We start from the raw sequence: 16,533 nt of genomic DNA, 5'->3' as shown, positions 1-16,533 counted from the left end.
TTCGAAATATCTTTCCGTCAAAGGCTGGAGACCATATAGCTCCTTAAGGATGTATCAAAAGAGGTCTGCAATGTAAAGGAGCTTGGGTAGACCTGTTGGGCTAACTTTCACATTCACCATCCAGGCCATAATCTTAATTAGATGTCAACCATAGCTGAATGCTAGTATTCTTGCCCCTGGGTCAGATATCTTGGGTTCCAACCTTACTCCACAGACTGGTACACGTAATCTGAATCGACATTTGAGTGCACTACAATTGGAGATGCCCTATCTTCCCTCTCACGTGAAAGTAAAAGAGTCTGTTGCCTTATTTGATGCAAAGTCGGGGTGTGTTCCCAGTATTTTTGAAAATGTTACTTGCTACTTGTTAACCCAAGCCTGGATATTGTCCAAGTCTTGCTGTATTTGGGCATAGACTGCTTCAGTATCTGAGGAGTTGCAAATGATACTGAACATTGTGCAATCATCAGTGAACATCCCCGCTTCTCATATGATGGAAGGGACCTTAAAATTTTGGCCTCTGTTCCAGCTGTGAGGTTTGTCCCACTTACTGGTACAGGATTGGATATGACAGAAAAAGTTCAGTTGTGAAACTATTGAGGCAACATTAGAACAAGCTTATAAGTATAATAAATTCATAGAATGATTTAGAGTCTAACATGGGTTGTATAATCCCTGTGATATTTCTTGGTGGTTGAGCAAACTACTTCTCTTGCAGTTTGGTCTTCTTGCTTCTTATCTTCGACTACCCCACCACCATAATAGATACGATCAGCCAATTTATTTTATGCTGGTTCTCATCCAACAGATCTCCTTAAGTAATCCAACAGAGTTGAAGTCATAACACCTCACCACACATTCATATATATTTGGACTCATCAATTGGTGTTCACACGAACAGCACTTGCTTGTTAATGAGGGTACATAATAATCTTCCATGATGCATCACAATTCCTGGCCAATGCCTAATTTCTTACCTAATTTTTTCAATGCCAGTGTAAGACATCCTGTTTTTACACCAAACACAGTAAAGTCACATCAACTGTAGAATGTCAGTTCTATATACAATGCACAAGTAGTTTGGAAGGTTGACATTGTTTCCCATGATTCCTTTTTGCCTTAATATTAGCTTATTTTAACATCTAGTGCAGGAATATATAATTTCTACAAACTAACAAAAAACATATTTCTACACAATGGTGACCAGTGTGATGGTCAGTGGAATAGTTGAACCGTTGCTTACAAGTAAAATCCTTTGAGATATCCTTTCATGCATATTTTGGAAGAATGCAAGAAACATTCAGTACCGTTCCAAATGGCATGACCTTAAACTGGTGCAGAATAATCAGTTGTACAAAAGCAAAAACTTTAATCTTCCTTTCCAGTAAAGATATATTTAAAGTATTATTTAAGTTCTTCAAATCTGTAATAAAGTGTCCTTTTCCAACTGTTTCAATTCAGTCTTTCAGTTGAGGGATATGATACGAATCTGATTGAGAAAGCGCATTGGTTTTTGATAGGCTACACATGATCCTCGTGTCACATTTGATGGAGTCTGCACATTCTCCCATGTCTGCCTTAGTTTCCTCCGGGTGCTCCGGTTCCCTCCCACACACCAGAAATGTGCAAGTTAGGTTGATTGACCGTGCTAAATTGTCCTTAGTGTCCAGAGATGAGTTTCCACCAATCACAGCATTTTAAGTACATGTTTAATGAGGCATAAATTAACTTGTGTACACAGTCTTTGATAGTTTAAGAACCATCACAAATCCAGCCTGCTAAAAAACTGGCCATGACCCCAGATCAAAATTATGAGCAGGACAAGTTTCCACTGATCGTGCCTCTGAAATTGTTTGTTGAGACTCTTGAAAACATGTACCAACAGACTCAAGAACAGCTTCTTTCCCACTGTTACCAGACTTTTGAACAGACCTCTCAGATACTGAACTGATCTTCTCTGCCCCTTCTCTGTAGCTGTAACACTCTGGGTGGGATTTTATGGCTCAAAACACCACCAAAGGTAAACAGACCTTTCCATCGCCTGCCCCTCACCCGCTCTGATTCCCATGGCAGGCAGGATTTTAAAATTTTGGCCTATATTCTGCACTCTGTTCCACTACCCCGATGTACTTATGTATGGATAGCGCAAATGATACATATCACTGTATCTCGGTACATGTGATAATAATAAATCGAATCAAGAAAATAATCAGATCAAAATCAATTTGAGCTTGCTTTTTTTAAAGAACATAGGTGCTAGCGGGCACATTTTAAAAGTTTTTAAAGATTAAAAAATGTGTAATTTATAAATAAAGCCACTCGTGTTCACCAATGATACCAGTAAATGGTTCAGTATAGTTTTTAACATGATTTTCAGTGATTTAAAATAAGGTTTTCATAAAAAGACAACCAGACAGTGGAATTAAAATTGCTTATTTCTTATGATAACCTATTTCCAGCTTTATGTGCGCAAGATACCAAACTAAAATACATCAATACATAATATCAGGGAAAAATCCTTTTCTGTTTTATTTCACTGCCCAGTTATACTGTTCATGAAGAGTTTACACTGGTGTTCATGAAATTAGTTTCTGTGGAAATTTGAATCATAACTTCATTTTGGATATTTCAAGTACAGTTTACACCTAGTTTGTCATACGTGCCCAAAGCAGAAATCCTACTTCAATCTCTTCAGATGTAACATAAGAATCAGTTATAAAAATCTTTATCCTATATTTCTCCACTTAACTTTGAAAACCAATCTGAAAGGATTCCACATGTACGACTTTGAAAACAAACTGACTTATGTTTTGCTCTAAGTGTTCGGTAATATTAACTGGAAGTGCACATTCTCTGAAGTAACATTCTCCTTCTTCCATATCCTGATTTACAGGTCATTTTATCGATAGAAGAAGGTTATCGGCTCCCTTCTCCAATGGGCTGCCCAGGCACTCTCCATCAGCTCATGCTCCACTGCTGGCAAAAGGAACGAAATCACAGGCCAAAGTTCACAGAAATTGTTAGCTTCTTGGACAAGGTGATTCGCAATCCCAGCAGCCTTCAAACCCTAGTGGAAGAGGTGCATGGGTGGGTACATCTGAAGATACATTTATTTTTCTACAAATCTCAATATGTCATTAGGAATGCACTATTTTGGTTTTATAGATTAGAACATGGACGTAATGAGTGTGAAGTTATGAATTATTTTCGTATCTCTGCACATGTCACATCATAAATTGTAAATTTGCCTCCAAGTGTTTTTGCAATGATAAAATATAAATCATGAACATTATCCTATCGTTAAATATTTAATTGGTAAAGTTGCCATAGTCCCAGATGACCATAGGCTGCTGTCCCCTTTGAGGGAGGGAGCTGACTAGTGGCGATTTAACCTGAGAACCCTTTGCTCAGGCAAAGAGAAAGGTTGAGAAGTCAGTGCTTCATGAATAACCTCAGCTGGTACAGGAATTGAACCCACACTGTTGGTGTCGTTCTGCATCACGAATCAGCAGCCCAGCCAAATGAGCCAACCGATGAGAATGTAAGACTCATCTATATGACTGCTGGTATTTGTGTTCATATACATTTCATCTATATGGGAGACATTTTCAACAAAGAAAAGAGTTATTTAGAACTTACAGTCTTAACTGATGTGTCCTTTTTCATGGCATCCCTGTTTTAGTAAGATTTTGGTAAATGAATTGTCAAGGCCTTCTTTGTTCTTGGGTATATAAATTTGCTACTAATAGTGCAAATTAGCCCCTTATATTCTGGGTTGTCATTGTGGCTGACTTGGGTATATCCTATGTCATGTTATAAAAGATCTCTATTCTATCTTTTAATTTAATTGTAGCATTTTTCCGTACAGAAAGGAGATCATGTGGTTCATTGCATCTGAGCTGACTCTTTGCTGGACTGGTTTCACTTGTTCCTCTGTCCTCCCATTGCCCTGTTATTTGCTCTAAATCAAATGTTTATCCCATTTTCTCTTAAAAGGTGCAATTGTGTCTGGCTCAATTATTCCCCGTGGTAAAGCCTTCCCTGCTTCAACAACCATGAGCCTGGCTCAGGAAACAACTCACTCAGATGTGTTCCAAATCTCACCCACGCTGGGATGTTAGAAATGAGTAATATTGATTACTAGGCTGCAGGGAAAGAATTGGGGCTTTCCACTGTGATATTTTCCTGTTCTGAAAGCTTTGCTTTTGATCGAAGGTATTAAAAGCTGCCATAACCTAGTATCTTCACTATGTGTTGATAGGGCATTGCTTCATTAACATTCTGGTGAGGTAGAACTCTGAGGAGGAGGTGGGAGGGGAGCAGTGGAAAGTAAAGTTCCATGCGGAAACACTCAGTTTCACAAATATATATCGGAACTTAAGAGTTCCAATGCTTTTGTTATTTCAGTTTCATAAATTATTATTGATGGAAGTGCAGTGCTGTTTTTTTTTATTTGTTACTCCATTAGACATCATGCAAGTCCTTTGTTTCAACTTGAACAGCACTCAGTGGATATGCAGGTAGACTTTAATTGGCCTTGATAAAGTTTAAACTTGACTCTAATTCAGCTTACTTCCTTTTCTATTATTCCCTCTGCTCTTTTAACTACTCTTAAATATAATTGGTTAATGGGATAAATTATTGATTCAATAGATAACCAAAGTACCAGATGTCTTGCTATCTGTGATGTATCATTATCAACTCACATAAAGTTTATTTATTAGTCACAAGTGAGGCTTACATCAACACTGCAATGAAGCTACTGTGAAATTCTTCCGGGTCAATGTACCTAACCAGCACATCTTTCTGACTGTGGGAAGAAACCAGAGCACCTGGAGGAAATCCACGCAGATGCTGGAGAATGTGTAAACTCCACACAGACAGTGACCCAAGCTGGGAATCGAACCCAGGTCCTTGGTGCTGTGAGGCAGCAGTGCTAACCACTGTGCCACCGTGTTGGCTACATTTCCAGCAATTTACAATGGAAAAACAATTACACTTGTAGGGCACTCACTGTGGGATGCCAACAAATTCTAGGCCATTGTGTATTTGGGCCTGGAGTATGTGTTCAGTTAATATGGCACCACCAAAAAAAAAACAAAATGACACCAAAATACATCTTTTAAAAGTACATTAAGTTTCTCTGATTGCAACAGGCAACAGGAAGAGGATCTTCACTTTGTTAATGCTTTCTTTCTATATGACTTATGACTATATCTAGCTCAAGATGGAGAGGACCTAACTTATTATTTTTGGCCCCTACCAGATCCTTCCTACTGATTCTGCCCCTCTTTCCAGCCGTTGTATCAGGCTGATCCAGATAGATTGTTCCCTCAACTCCTGTTTGGCGGTCAGCAGACCCCTATCCCCTCTATCAGTAAGACCGATTACTTCCAGCTACACACTACTACGGCTCCTTCTGCCCAAATCAGCCACTGTAGCTGAAACCTGATACGTCACAGAAGACTACTTCACAGGATCAGGCCTTTTGGCCCACTAAGCCTGCGCCAAGCATATTTACCTATTTAAACCAACCACTTATATCCCTCTATTCCCCATTTGTTCATATGCCTATCAAGATAAGTTTCAGATGCAGCTAATGTAACTGCCTCAACCACCTCACTTGGCAGTGCATTCCAAGCTCCCACCACCCTCTGTGTAAAACAACTTCTCCCACACATCCCCACTGAACCTTTCCCCCCTTATCTTGAACTTGTGCCCCCTTGTAATTATCATTTCTGCCCTGGGAAAAAGCTTCCAACTGTTCACCCTATCTTTACAACTCCAGACTGCCCATTCTGCACTGTCCATTCTTCACTGCAACATATCCTGATTCACACTAAATCCCACTTGCCTGGCACACTTTCTCCCCTAGCACCTCAGTTTTAAGTTCCTCATTCTAATCTTTAAACTCAGTCCACTATCTTTGCCACTTCCTTGGCTGTGTGACCCCCAACCTACCATTGTTCTGACTCCTGTCTCTTGTATATCCCCTCTCAGCCAACTGGATTCTATTGGCTGGAATCAATCCACCACTAACCCTCTTTTTTCAAAAACCTGCTCAACACCGATCTCTTTAACCAAGCTTTTGAATACCGTCCACATCCCTGATCTGCTGTTGTGTCCTTATTTCCTAATGCATAACTGTGAAATGTCTCACTGATTATTGTAAGAGCTCTACAGAGGTATCTCTGAAAATCAAGTACATACCTTGGCTCCTCTATCATTGCTAAGAAATATTCTGTTTTCTACTAATCGTGATTTAAATTACACCCCATCGCATTCCATTTTCCTTAGCAGCCCTGCAATTTAAAAGGTTGATTTGATCAAAATTTTCACGCTATTAAGTTAAACAAATAGGGTAAATAGATCTGGGACAAGATTCTTCGGCCTCAAAGCCATGTGTTTCCCAGCGGCAGGAGGTGGGGCGTTGTTCGCCAGTGGTAGGATTCACTGGTACCACCGCTGTCAATGTGAATTCCCACTGACATCACCCCATCCCAGCGGGAAACCCACCAGCAGAGGTGCACTGCCAGTGGGCGTGGAGAATCCCGCCGGTGTGAATGTCCGGAGAATTTTGGCCAGTATTTCTGTGGGATGGGGAGTGTAGGGGGAGAGTGATAGGGATCATTATTAAAAGATTAGATCCAGACCTTGCAGGAGTGAAATTAGGAAACACTTCTTCACGCAAAGGGTGGTAAAATTTGGGAGTGATATGGGTTAGGTCATATCATCAGCCACAATCTCTCAGATGGCAAAATAAGTTTGTGGTGCTGAATGATTTCTTCCAGTTCTTGATGTCCTTGGCTTATATGTGTTGACTAATAATGACATTGTGTTTCAGTGCATTTTGTTCTTTGCCCATATTTTATGTATCTGGTTAGGTTTATAAAATTGGAAATCATTCATTCCATAAAGAGCTTCAGTGCAGAATAATAGAGCTGCAACATGTTACCAACCCCAAAAATTCAATAATATAAATAAGTGCAACATTGAGTCACTTTGTTAATAAAATGTGCAGGTTAGGTGAATTGACCACGCTAAACTCTCCCTCAGTATACCTGAACGAGCACCGGAGTCTGGAGACGAGGGGATTTTTACAATAAGCTTTTAATAAAAGTTGTTTAGTTTGAATCTGATGAATTTGTATGGGTAATTCTACATGTACATATTTTTTATTCATTCATGGGACATCAGTGTCACTGACTGGGCCAGCATTTATTGCCCATCCTTAGTCGCCCTTGAACTGTGTGGTTTGCTAGGCCAATTCAGAGGGCACAGGGCACATTGTTGTGCCTCTGGAGTCACATGTAGGCCAGGCCAGGTAAGGACGGCAGATTTTCTTCCCTAAAGGACATTAGTGAACCAGATGCATTTTTCCGACAATCTACAATGGTCATCAGTAGATTCTTAATACCAGGTTTTTTTTATTGAATTCAAATTTCACCATCTGCCGTGGTGGGATTTGAATCTGGGTCCCCAGAACATTAGTTGAGTTTCTGGATTAATAGTCTAGTGATAATACCACAAGGCCATCGCCTTCCCCTCATTATTTATAGATTTATCAATGCTGCTAGTTACAGCCTCATTTATTTTGAATACACATTCCACTGGCGGTGAGAGAAGTTACGTATGAAGCAAATTAAATCTGTACACTTAGGATTTTTATTGCAAACTTTAAGGCAGAATGTTGTTTCAGTTTTCCTTTGCTGTCTCGCTTTTCTGCTTTACTCTCCTGAAAGATTTGTTGGCATGCAGAGCTCTTCAATTGGAAACAGCAGTAACTCCTCATCACTGCCTGTCAATGCTGTTTTGTAATTGTTGGACGGCGGGCTAGCTGTCAATTTTGCATCCCTCAGATGGAGTGCCCAGAAACAACAGAACTGTAGGTGGTAACTAGGCTAATGAAGCTCATTCATAACAGATTCAGCCCAAGTTTGTTCAAAAGGATGCTTTGGGGTTTGACCCTATTGGGTGCCAAATATTGCAACACCTATGATTTTCAACCACCCTGCTGCTTTTAATGTGTTTATTCCTTGCAGGCAAGTTGCTTGTGGTGAAAACCGCAAGGCAGAGTGTATCTCTGCAAAGTTCTCTCTCATATTCACAGCCATAAACCCTGTAGTGATGCTGCATCATCATCCACTAAATAATTCCCTTCATTTTCTTATCTGGAAGTAAGAAGTTAGAAAAATTAAAAATAGAATTGTTAGAGGAAGAAGAGCAAATAGGAGACAACAAGGTTAGAACTAAAAGGGCCAAGTACCTTAATTGTGTTTTAAGCATATATTTCTAATCTTGATGCCAAAGTTGTTAACATTCTCCTCATGATTAAGTGGCCAGTTTAATTTGTAGCTCATTCCCAGTTGTGAGAAGCTAGGAACTGTGGATAAGCAGGGAGACTTAGGATTCCATATACAGAAATCACTAAAAGTTAGTGAACAAGTATTAAAGAATAATTCAAAACATTAATGCAATGTTAGACTTTATCCTAAGAGGACTGGAGTACAAGGGGGTCGGTCGGAGTTATGTTGCAGCTGTGCAGAGTTCTGGTTGTACCTAAACTGGAGTACCACATTCAGTTCTGGGCATCGCAACTCAGAAAGGATACCTAGGCCTTGGGAAGGTTGCGGCACAGGTTCAATAGAATGACAACAGAACTGGGCTAAAAGGGCGAGTTATGAGTGGTGTTACATAGACTTGAGCGGGGGTGGGGGAGCGCGATTCTCCAACGTGGATGCGCCTGGCATAGAGTACACCAACCCCAGAGAATAGCATGTGAGCCTAAAAATCTGTTTCATGCCCAACACCAAACAGTTTGCGATCCCTTTCCAGTGGTGCAAAATAGAAAGGGTGCAAAACCGATTAGTATATTTAAGGTAGCACTGAAGTATGCATAGCCCGTTCAATCCCATCTCATGGAATTCTCTGGCCTTTGGGCATGGCAAAACAAAGGCAAAAATCACTATTGGTCTCCACCAATCATGCCATATGGCTCAGAGGTTATTGAAGCCCCTTGGTGTTGGGGGCTGTGCCCATTTGGCAGTGCTCACCAGGCACCCTGGCAGTGACCACCAGCCACCCTAACAGTGGCCACTAGGCAATAGCTAATTTTTGAAATTTTTACCATGGCTTTCATTCTTTTTTTAAAGAACAGCTTAGCCATTTGGTTGCTTGTATGAAAGCTTTGGCCAGAGTCTGAGCTATTCACTTCCTTCCAAATCACTAATGGATTCTGCAATGCAGAGTTTGTTCATTTTCCTGTGCTGTGGAATGTCACCTTGATGGATTTGCTATCTTTCAAACTATGAATGGATTCTGCACTGCAGGAATTGTTGACACAGCTGTCCTGGGGAGACAGAGTTTTGACAGATTTATGAACTCTTATGCGGACAATATTTTTCAAATGTCTATTCAGAAATTATTTGCTTATTTTTACAGATTTATGAGCTTTTCAATGATTTCAATATATTAGTATAGGCCTCGTGAATTTGTTTATAAAGTGGAAACTGAATGATTCATTGGATGGGGCAGTGCTAAGAGGGAAAGGTTGAGGAAGCTGAAGGGGGGGGAAGTGAAATGAAGAGAGTGAGGGAGGTGAAGAGAGAGTGAGGATGAGGTTGACATCATGCTGACTTGCACAAGGAGGTGGGCCTTTTAACCTGGTTTCTTCTGTATTAGCACCCTTCCAGCGCTGCTAGAGCAGAAGTAGGATAGGGATGTTGGGAAATTTCTTGACTCCTGATTCCCTCTCCAGATTGAAAATCCGGCCCTCACCCCATGTCTAATCTATCAAAACCTTCTATAACTTTAAAGGCCTAATTTTAGTTCATTGTTCAACCTTCTCTTTTTCAAGGGAAAGAGAACTCAGTCAATTCATTCTTTCTTCCTGGGTATAACCTGACACTTCTGGCATTGTCAATGTAAATCTGTTTTTGTCATGCTGATTAAAGGATAAGTATTGAGCAGGATACTTGGTTAACTTCTCTGCAAACCTGCAAGATAGGACCATGGGACTATTTCATCTGCCTAAAGAGGTAGAAGGATTCACAGCTTAACATCTCATTCAAAGGACAGTGCAACACTCCCTCTATACTGCATTGGAGTGTCAACAATCTTAACTTCTGTGCTCAAGCCCCTGAGCAGGATTTGAACCCAGAACCTTTTAACTCAGAAGCAAGTGCACTTTTGAGTCAATGCTGACACAATTGGTTATTTTTATGCTTTAAACTTACTTTGTACAGGGGGAGTAATTTAGTGGGTTTTTTCACGCTGCGGACTAATTATCTTTGTATGAAGTGAGCCCTACTCCTGTCATAACTTTTGTTTATTGTTTTCCTCTGTATTCATTCCAAATATTTCTCAGTGTCCAGGTCTTGGTAACTGACTGATTGCTGGTCTGAGCAAAGGAGAATAATCTGGCCAACCGTTTGTGTTCAGATTAACTGTGGCTATAAAACAGACACAGAACAAAATGTGTTCAAATGTGCTTAGTTGGTGCTGTTCTGGGTCAAACTGGATTTAATTCTCATCTCATATAACAATAAAACCTTTTGATCACCATCCAGATAATGTATGCATCTTTATGTGTAACAGAAGGAGTACATTTTGATTCTGTAGACAATGAATGTAGATCATCTTTGATTTATTTTCATGCAGATTACCAGAATCACCCGGTGAACTCCCAGAATTCTCTTTTTTTGTCTCAGTAAATGATTGGCTGGACTCAATCAAAATGGAACAGTACAAGAACAACTTCATGGCTGCAGGCCTCACAACTCTGGATTCTGTCACAAGGATGAGTATTGAGTAAGTGGAATGTAATATCACTAAGGGTGATCAAAGCTCAGTTCTCTGAAACTGTTGCCAGGGAGCATGTGCATTTGTTGGTATGTAATTTTACACTGAGGCATGGATATGGTTTGCACAATTAAAGAGTAGAAATTGTGAACTTGGCTAAATTGAGCCCTGACCAATATTCCTGAGGCATGCTTGCATCCAACAGTACTGATATTGCCCAATAATGTGAGATTGGCTTACTTCAATTATCTAGCAGTGCTACAGGCAAATAATGCCTGCTGTGTTGACCATAAGACGTAGGGGCAGAATTAGGCCATTTGGCCCATCGAGTATGCTCCACCATTCAATCATGGTTGATATTTTTCTCATACCCATTCTCATGTTTTTCTTCATAACCTCTGATCCCCTTATTAATCAAGAACCGATCTATCTCTGTCTTAAAGACACTCATTGACCTGACCTCCACAGCCTTCTGCAGAAAAGAGTTCCACGGATTCACCACTCTCTGGCAGAAGAAATTCCTCCTCATCTCTGTTTTAAAGGATCATCCCTTTAGTCTGGGAATATCACATATCAGAAGTCAATGAAAAGCCAGTGGCTTCCCATACAATCATATTTTTTGCATTAGTTAGCTACTGGAGAATTAAGTGCCCCTGGCTTGAGTTGATTATTGGAGGATTTTAAAGAAAGAACAGCAGTAAGTAAGGATGGCCTGAGGACATCCCAGCCAACAGTATTTTTACTCTTTCTGGGCTTCCCCCTTCTAAATAAGCTCTTCAAATCTGGAGCACCACTTAAGAATTCCAGTCAAATGATGGAGGGACTCCTAATTTTAAATGAATCGTAGATACTTAATTCTTAATGTGTTTTGTGTGCATGTTTCCATTTTTTTCCCTAGGCAGATGGTGGTATCAGGTTGTATTTGTCACATCAGGTCTGTGGTAAGCTTCAGTTCTGTATGCTTGGCAATATGAGCACCTGATATCCATTGCACATTGACCTAATGGGCACTAACCAGCATGTTGCTGACCCCTAAATGATCAACACAAATCTCCAGTGTTCCAAATCTTTATCATCATTTGCTAAAATGTGATTTGAAATGTGTATTGACCTTTGTAATATGTACTTGACTCCACTCTGATTATACCCTTTTTCCCCAATTTAGCTTAGTAAAGAATCTCTCTCCTTTGTTCCATTCTGTTCTACCGAACAAAGAACAGTACGGCACAGAGAAAGGCTCTTTAACCCTGTGCTGATCACATTTTCCTACCTAGACCACTCACCTGTATCCCTCTATTCCCCGCCTGTTCATATGCCTATCCAGATAAGTCTTAAATGTTGCTAACGTATCTGCTTCAACCAACTCAATTGGCAATGCATTCCAGGCACCTACCACTTTCTATGTAAAAAAAAATTTCCCTGCACATCTCTACTGAATCTTGCCCCCTTACCTTCAACTTGTGCCTCCTTGTGATTGTCACTTCTGCCTTGTTCATTTTAATTATGCCCCTCATAATTTTATAAACTTCTATCAGATCACCCCTCAGCCTCCGTCTTTCCAGGGGGAACAATCCCAACTATTGTCATGTAGTCTCTCCGTCAGATCTGTAGGTACTGGTCAGTATTTTTCTTCAGCATCCTCTAAAATGTGCACCAGCAGGTCTCTATGTCTCCATGTCTCCTATTTCAACTCACTTATTTCCATTTCACATTCTCTATTTTAAAATAAGCTCCTGTTTACTTCATTACCACATTGCCTCCCCACCATCTCCCTCTCCACCCCCTCAAATGATACCTCAATTCATTGCCCTATTGTCAGTATTTTCCTACCTTAGTGAAGATATTGCTAATTTTCAAATGTTTAATTACCTTGGAAGTTCTGGTCTGATGATCATCAGAATGACTTTGGAACTGAATATCTCTAAGATCTTTGACAGAATTTGATACAATGATTTTCTTTCCCGTTCTTACCAATATTGATGTCCCCTTATCAAGGCTTTTTTTAATTTTTTCATGGGATGTGGCTATCATTGGCTGGGCTAGCATTTATTGCCCATTCCTAACTGCCCTTCATTTCAGAGGGCATTTAAGAGTCAACATACTGCTGCGGGTCTGGAGCCACATGTAGGCCAGACCAGGTAAGGATGGCAAATTTCCTTCTCTAAAGGACATTAATGAACCAGATGGGTCTTCATGACAATCAACAATAGTTTGACGATCATCAATTCCAGATAGTTATTGAATTCAATAATGAGAAAAGAACAAATGATTGTGAGTTTGCTCTAGGATTCTCTTCCCCTTTCCCTTTCCCTTTTTCTATGGAAAATGCCAAAGGAATCTCATTGCTTTTATGAAAATGAGCAATCATAAGCTAATGTTGCTTTCTAAAAACATTTGCAAACTAGGTTTGATCAGAAAGCTGATATAACCATCCATGTCTAAATTGTCCATGCATTGAAGATTATCTTTGCTATTTCACTATCTTGGCGTCAGACACTCTGACAACCAGCGATTACATAAATACCTTACATTCCCCTCTCATTGGCTTCAAACTCAAGGCCTGAATTTTTAGCATGGTAGCCCCCCCACCCCACACCCTCCCGCTCTCTCCCCCCCCAGTCACCCAAAGTGTCAATGGAGAACACAGCCTCACTGACACCAACAGATCCAATGCCTTTTTACACTCTAATGAGAGTTGGTTGGCAGAAGGTGGAACTTCCACCCCTAACTCAGGAGGAGGACCTCGCTTATAGAGCTGCCAAACCATTAGTTGGCCAGCAGCTCTCCAGACTTTTCATCAGCAGTGCTGAAATGTCCAGAAGAGGAACTGCACCAATTAGCATGTGACCCATGCTGGTAGCTGGAGACCCAGCTAAGTGAAAGAGGTCCCAGGGTGAGGAGGCTTGTGTGGGGGGTGCAAGGGCGATCAAAGAGTTGTTGCCCCATACCCTATGAAATTGGGGCTTCTGATGTAGTCATGGGAAAAGTATTAACTACAATGTCATTTTTGTCACACACTGAGATCACTATTTGCACTCCTTCCTATTTCCTCAATAAGTAATTAATTCCTGATTAAGATACAAGGAAGATACCTTCTTGGTCATAGTGTGTTCACATAAAATTCCAACCTTTAGCATTGTATGAGATCACATGAGTTTTGTTTTCTTTTGTTCTAGTGACGTGAGAAGAATTGGGGTCACATTAATAGGACATCAGAGACGAATAGTGAGCAGTATACAGACTTTGAGACTGCACATGTTCCACATACAGGAGAAAGGATTTCATGTGTGAATGCTCTATAAATGCGATTGAGTTGTATCTCAGCAATTTCAGTGGGAGGACATTTTATAACTACAATGCCTAGCTTTGTCAATTTGAAAATATCATCATTGACAATTGGCATTTCCTTCACTTGGACAAGTTTTCAACATGAATCTTAATCCTCTACAAGTTTCCATTCTTTAGCTAAAACTTTACAACCCAGTAACCCGTAGAGCTAACAATCTATTGCTAATAAAGTGGAGTCTAACACACTAATTGCCAATTTCCCCATTGTTATTTAAAGAAGAGTTCATGTGTAGATGGATACCTCTTATGGTAATATTCTAATAGCCATGTGGCTGCAACAGTATTGATACCTTTAGAGTTATAGGTTGAGAAGTAATCTCTTTTCCATGTTTGTGACTGTTTAGCTGCTAATATCAAATGTGCAATCAAAAGGTTGACTTTAATATGTTCTTTTTGTAATTAATTCTGTACAGATTTGAAAGGTTTTTGTTTTCTCTTTTTGGTTTTGAAATTAATTCTTGGTATGCTAGTATATGGATAAACTAGAAATCAACTGCATTTGAAAGTGTTAAGTCTAGAACTGGCTTACACAGTGAAAAGATCTTACAGTTTAGATGCAAGCATTGCATTATTCATTTAATTTCTTGTTTGTCTGAGAACAAATCTTACGATGTGTGTAGGTATATTTTTACAGAAAAAAATAATTTGTAATTACCAGTTTAATGCCATCACCAGACTAATGTTTTTTTCAGTATAAGTATTCATTAGGCTTTAATCTTCAATCACTTTGTTCATTGATGCAACTAGTTTCAGAGATTGTGCAGGCAAATCATAGAATCCCTGCAGTGCAGAATTATACAATAGAAGAATCCTAGAAGGAGGCCATTCAGCCCATCAGATCTGCACCGACTCTCCGACAGAGCATGCCACCCAGACCTTACCCCACTAATCGCTTAACCCACAGATTCTGGGACAGTACAGGCAATTTAGCATGGCCAATCAACCTAACCTGCACACCTTTGGACTGTGGGAGGAAACCAGAGGAAATCCAAGCAGACACAGGGAGAATGTACAAATCAACACAGTCACCAAAGGCCAGTATTGAACCTGGGTCCCTGGCACTGTGAGGTAGCAGTGTTAACCACTGTGCCGCCCGTGTCAAATATAACTATTGACACCCTCAGCTAGCCATAATCTGTAAAATCAAATGTAGTTTGGACGTCCAAAATTATACTGTATACATGAATCTTCTGGGAAAGTTCTTAAGGTGTGATTTTAATCCTTCCCCAAATTATCAGTTAAAATCAGGCTTACACGAAGACATCCTGCCTTGATTACATCACCCTCAATTTCAAACTGTTCTTCCAGTAAGTTGGCAAAGATCCAGCAGGATTCATCTTTTAAAATACAAATTGGGGTCCAATGATGTGACAAAGACCAAACTTCAAGTTCAAATCTGGTCGAGTGGGGAAACTTCTCTGGCTTTTCCTCCAAATAATTACAATAGGCTGAAGGTCCAGGACCTGAAGAGGCCCAAACATGTATTTTTTTTTCCCCTGTGAGGGCATAATCACATGAATGATCCTCTGGGCTATTGGGAAAGTTTAAACTTCTCCTGTTCTATGTTTCCTCATTCCCTGCTGTGAGACCGATGTGATACGTACTCCCCACAACTCACTTTCTCATCAGTGTATCTGTTTTCACCACTGCCTTGGCCTCTTGCGACTTGAACTTCTATGACAGTATTCAGATAAGGTCTAGGATATAAAATGGCCTTACTGTCATGTTGTCAAAGTAGGGGAGAAGGGGTTTAGAGCTAACCCCTTCCCTCATCCAACCAAATCCTGCTACAAATTCAAATTTCCTGCAAAGGGCTGTGCTTTTTTTTAACTTCCTTTCTCTAGTTGTTAGCTTCACCACTTGGAATGTTCAGTTTGCGACATGGCAGTCAACTCAAATTTACTAACCTTTGGCAAATTTCATCATTTTATAGTCAGCACACTCAGCGGATGGAGCAGTACAGCGTCACAAAATGAAATTTCATTGAGGACAATCTCACTAGAAAAGTATAGCACAGGCATGGAATTTTGATAACTGTCAAAAATTGACAAAGTACTCAATTATTTTACTGATGGAGTAAATATTCCCTGCACAGATAAATGGCAGTTCAATGAATGATTTGGTACGATTTCCATAGAGACTGATAACTTTAAACAAAAGACAGTAATTTGAACTGCTTGTTAATAGCTGAATGGTTGACACAACAAGATTGCACATTTTAAAGTATTTTCTGGAACGAGCTGAATTAACTGTTGGCCCAACACTCTTGTGGGAAAATTAGAGCACAATTTTGTGTCCCTTCCTGATCAGGCTGAAGATGAGCCCTTGCGCTGGGCTCCCCAGTGGCACAGTCGCTGAGCAATGCAAATGGCCATTGACTTCGTT

General features: G+C 40.1%; 1 protein-coding gene across 1 annotated transcript in view; it reads left to right on the top strand.

Annotated features, from left to right (window-relative positions):
- epha6 (eph receptor A6) overlaps nt 1–14,282 on the top strand; it is a 635,583-nt gene extending 621,301 nt beyond the window's left edge. The window contains exons 15-17 of the mRNA XM_080203887.1: nt 2,894–3,087; nt 10,660–10,809; nt 13,977–14,282. Coding sequence (XP_080060013.1) covers nt 2,894–3,087; nt 10,660–10,809; nt 13,977–14,091 — 459 coding nt within the window. The 3' untranslated portion in view covers nt 14,092–14,282. The remainder of the gene's footprint in view (nt 1–2,893; nt 3,088–10,659; nt 10,810–13,976) is intronic.
- Nucleotides 14,283–16,533: the final 2,251 nt, after the last annotated feature.

The sequence above is a fragment of the Carcharhinus amblyrhynchos genome, chromosome 15 (assembly GCF_965287045.1).
Source record: "Carcharhinus amblyrhynchos chromosome 15, sCarAmb.v2.hapA, whole genome shotgun sequence".
NCBI lineage: Eukaryota > Metazoa > Chordata > Chondrichthyes > Carcharhiniformes > Carcharhinidae > Carcharhinus > Carcharhinus amblyrhynchos.
The sequence above is the reverse complement of the archived record's forward strand: the minus strand, read 5'-3'. Positions and strand labels throughout refer to the sequence as shown.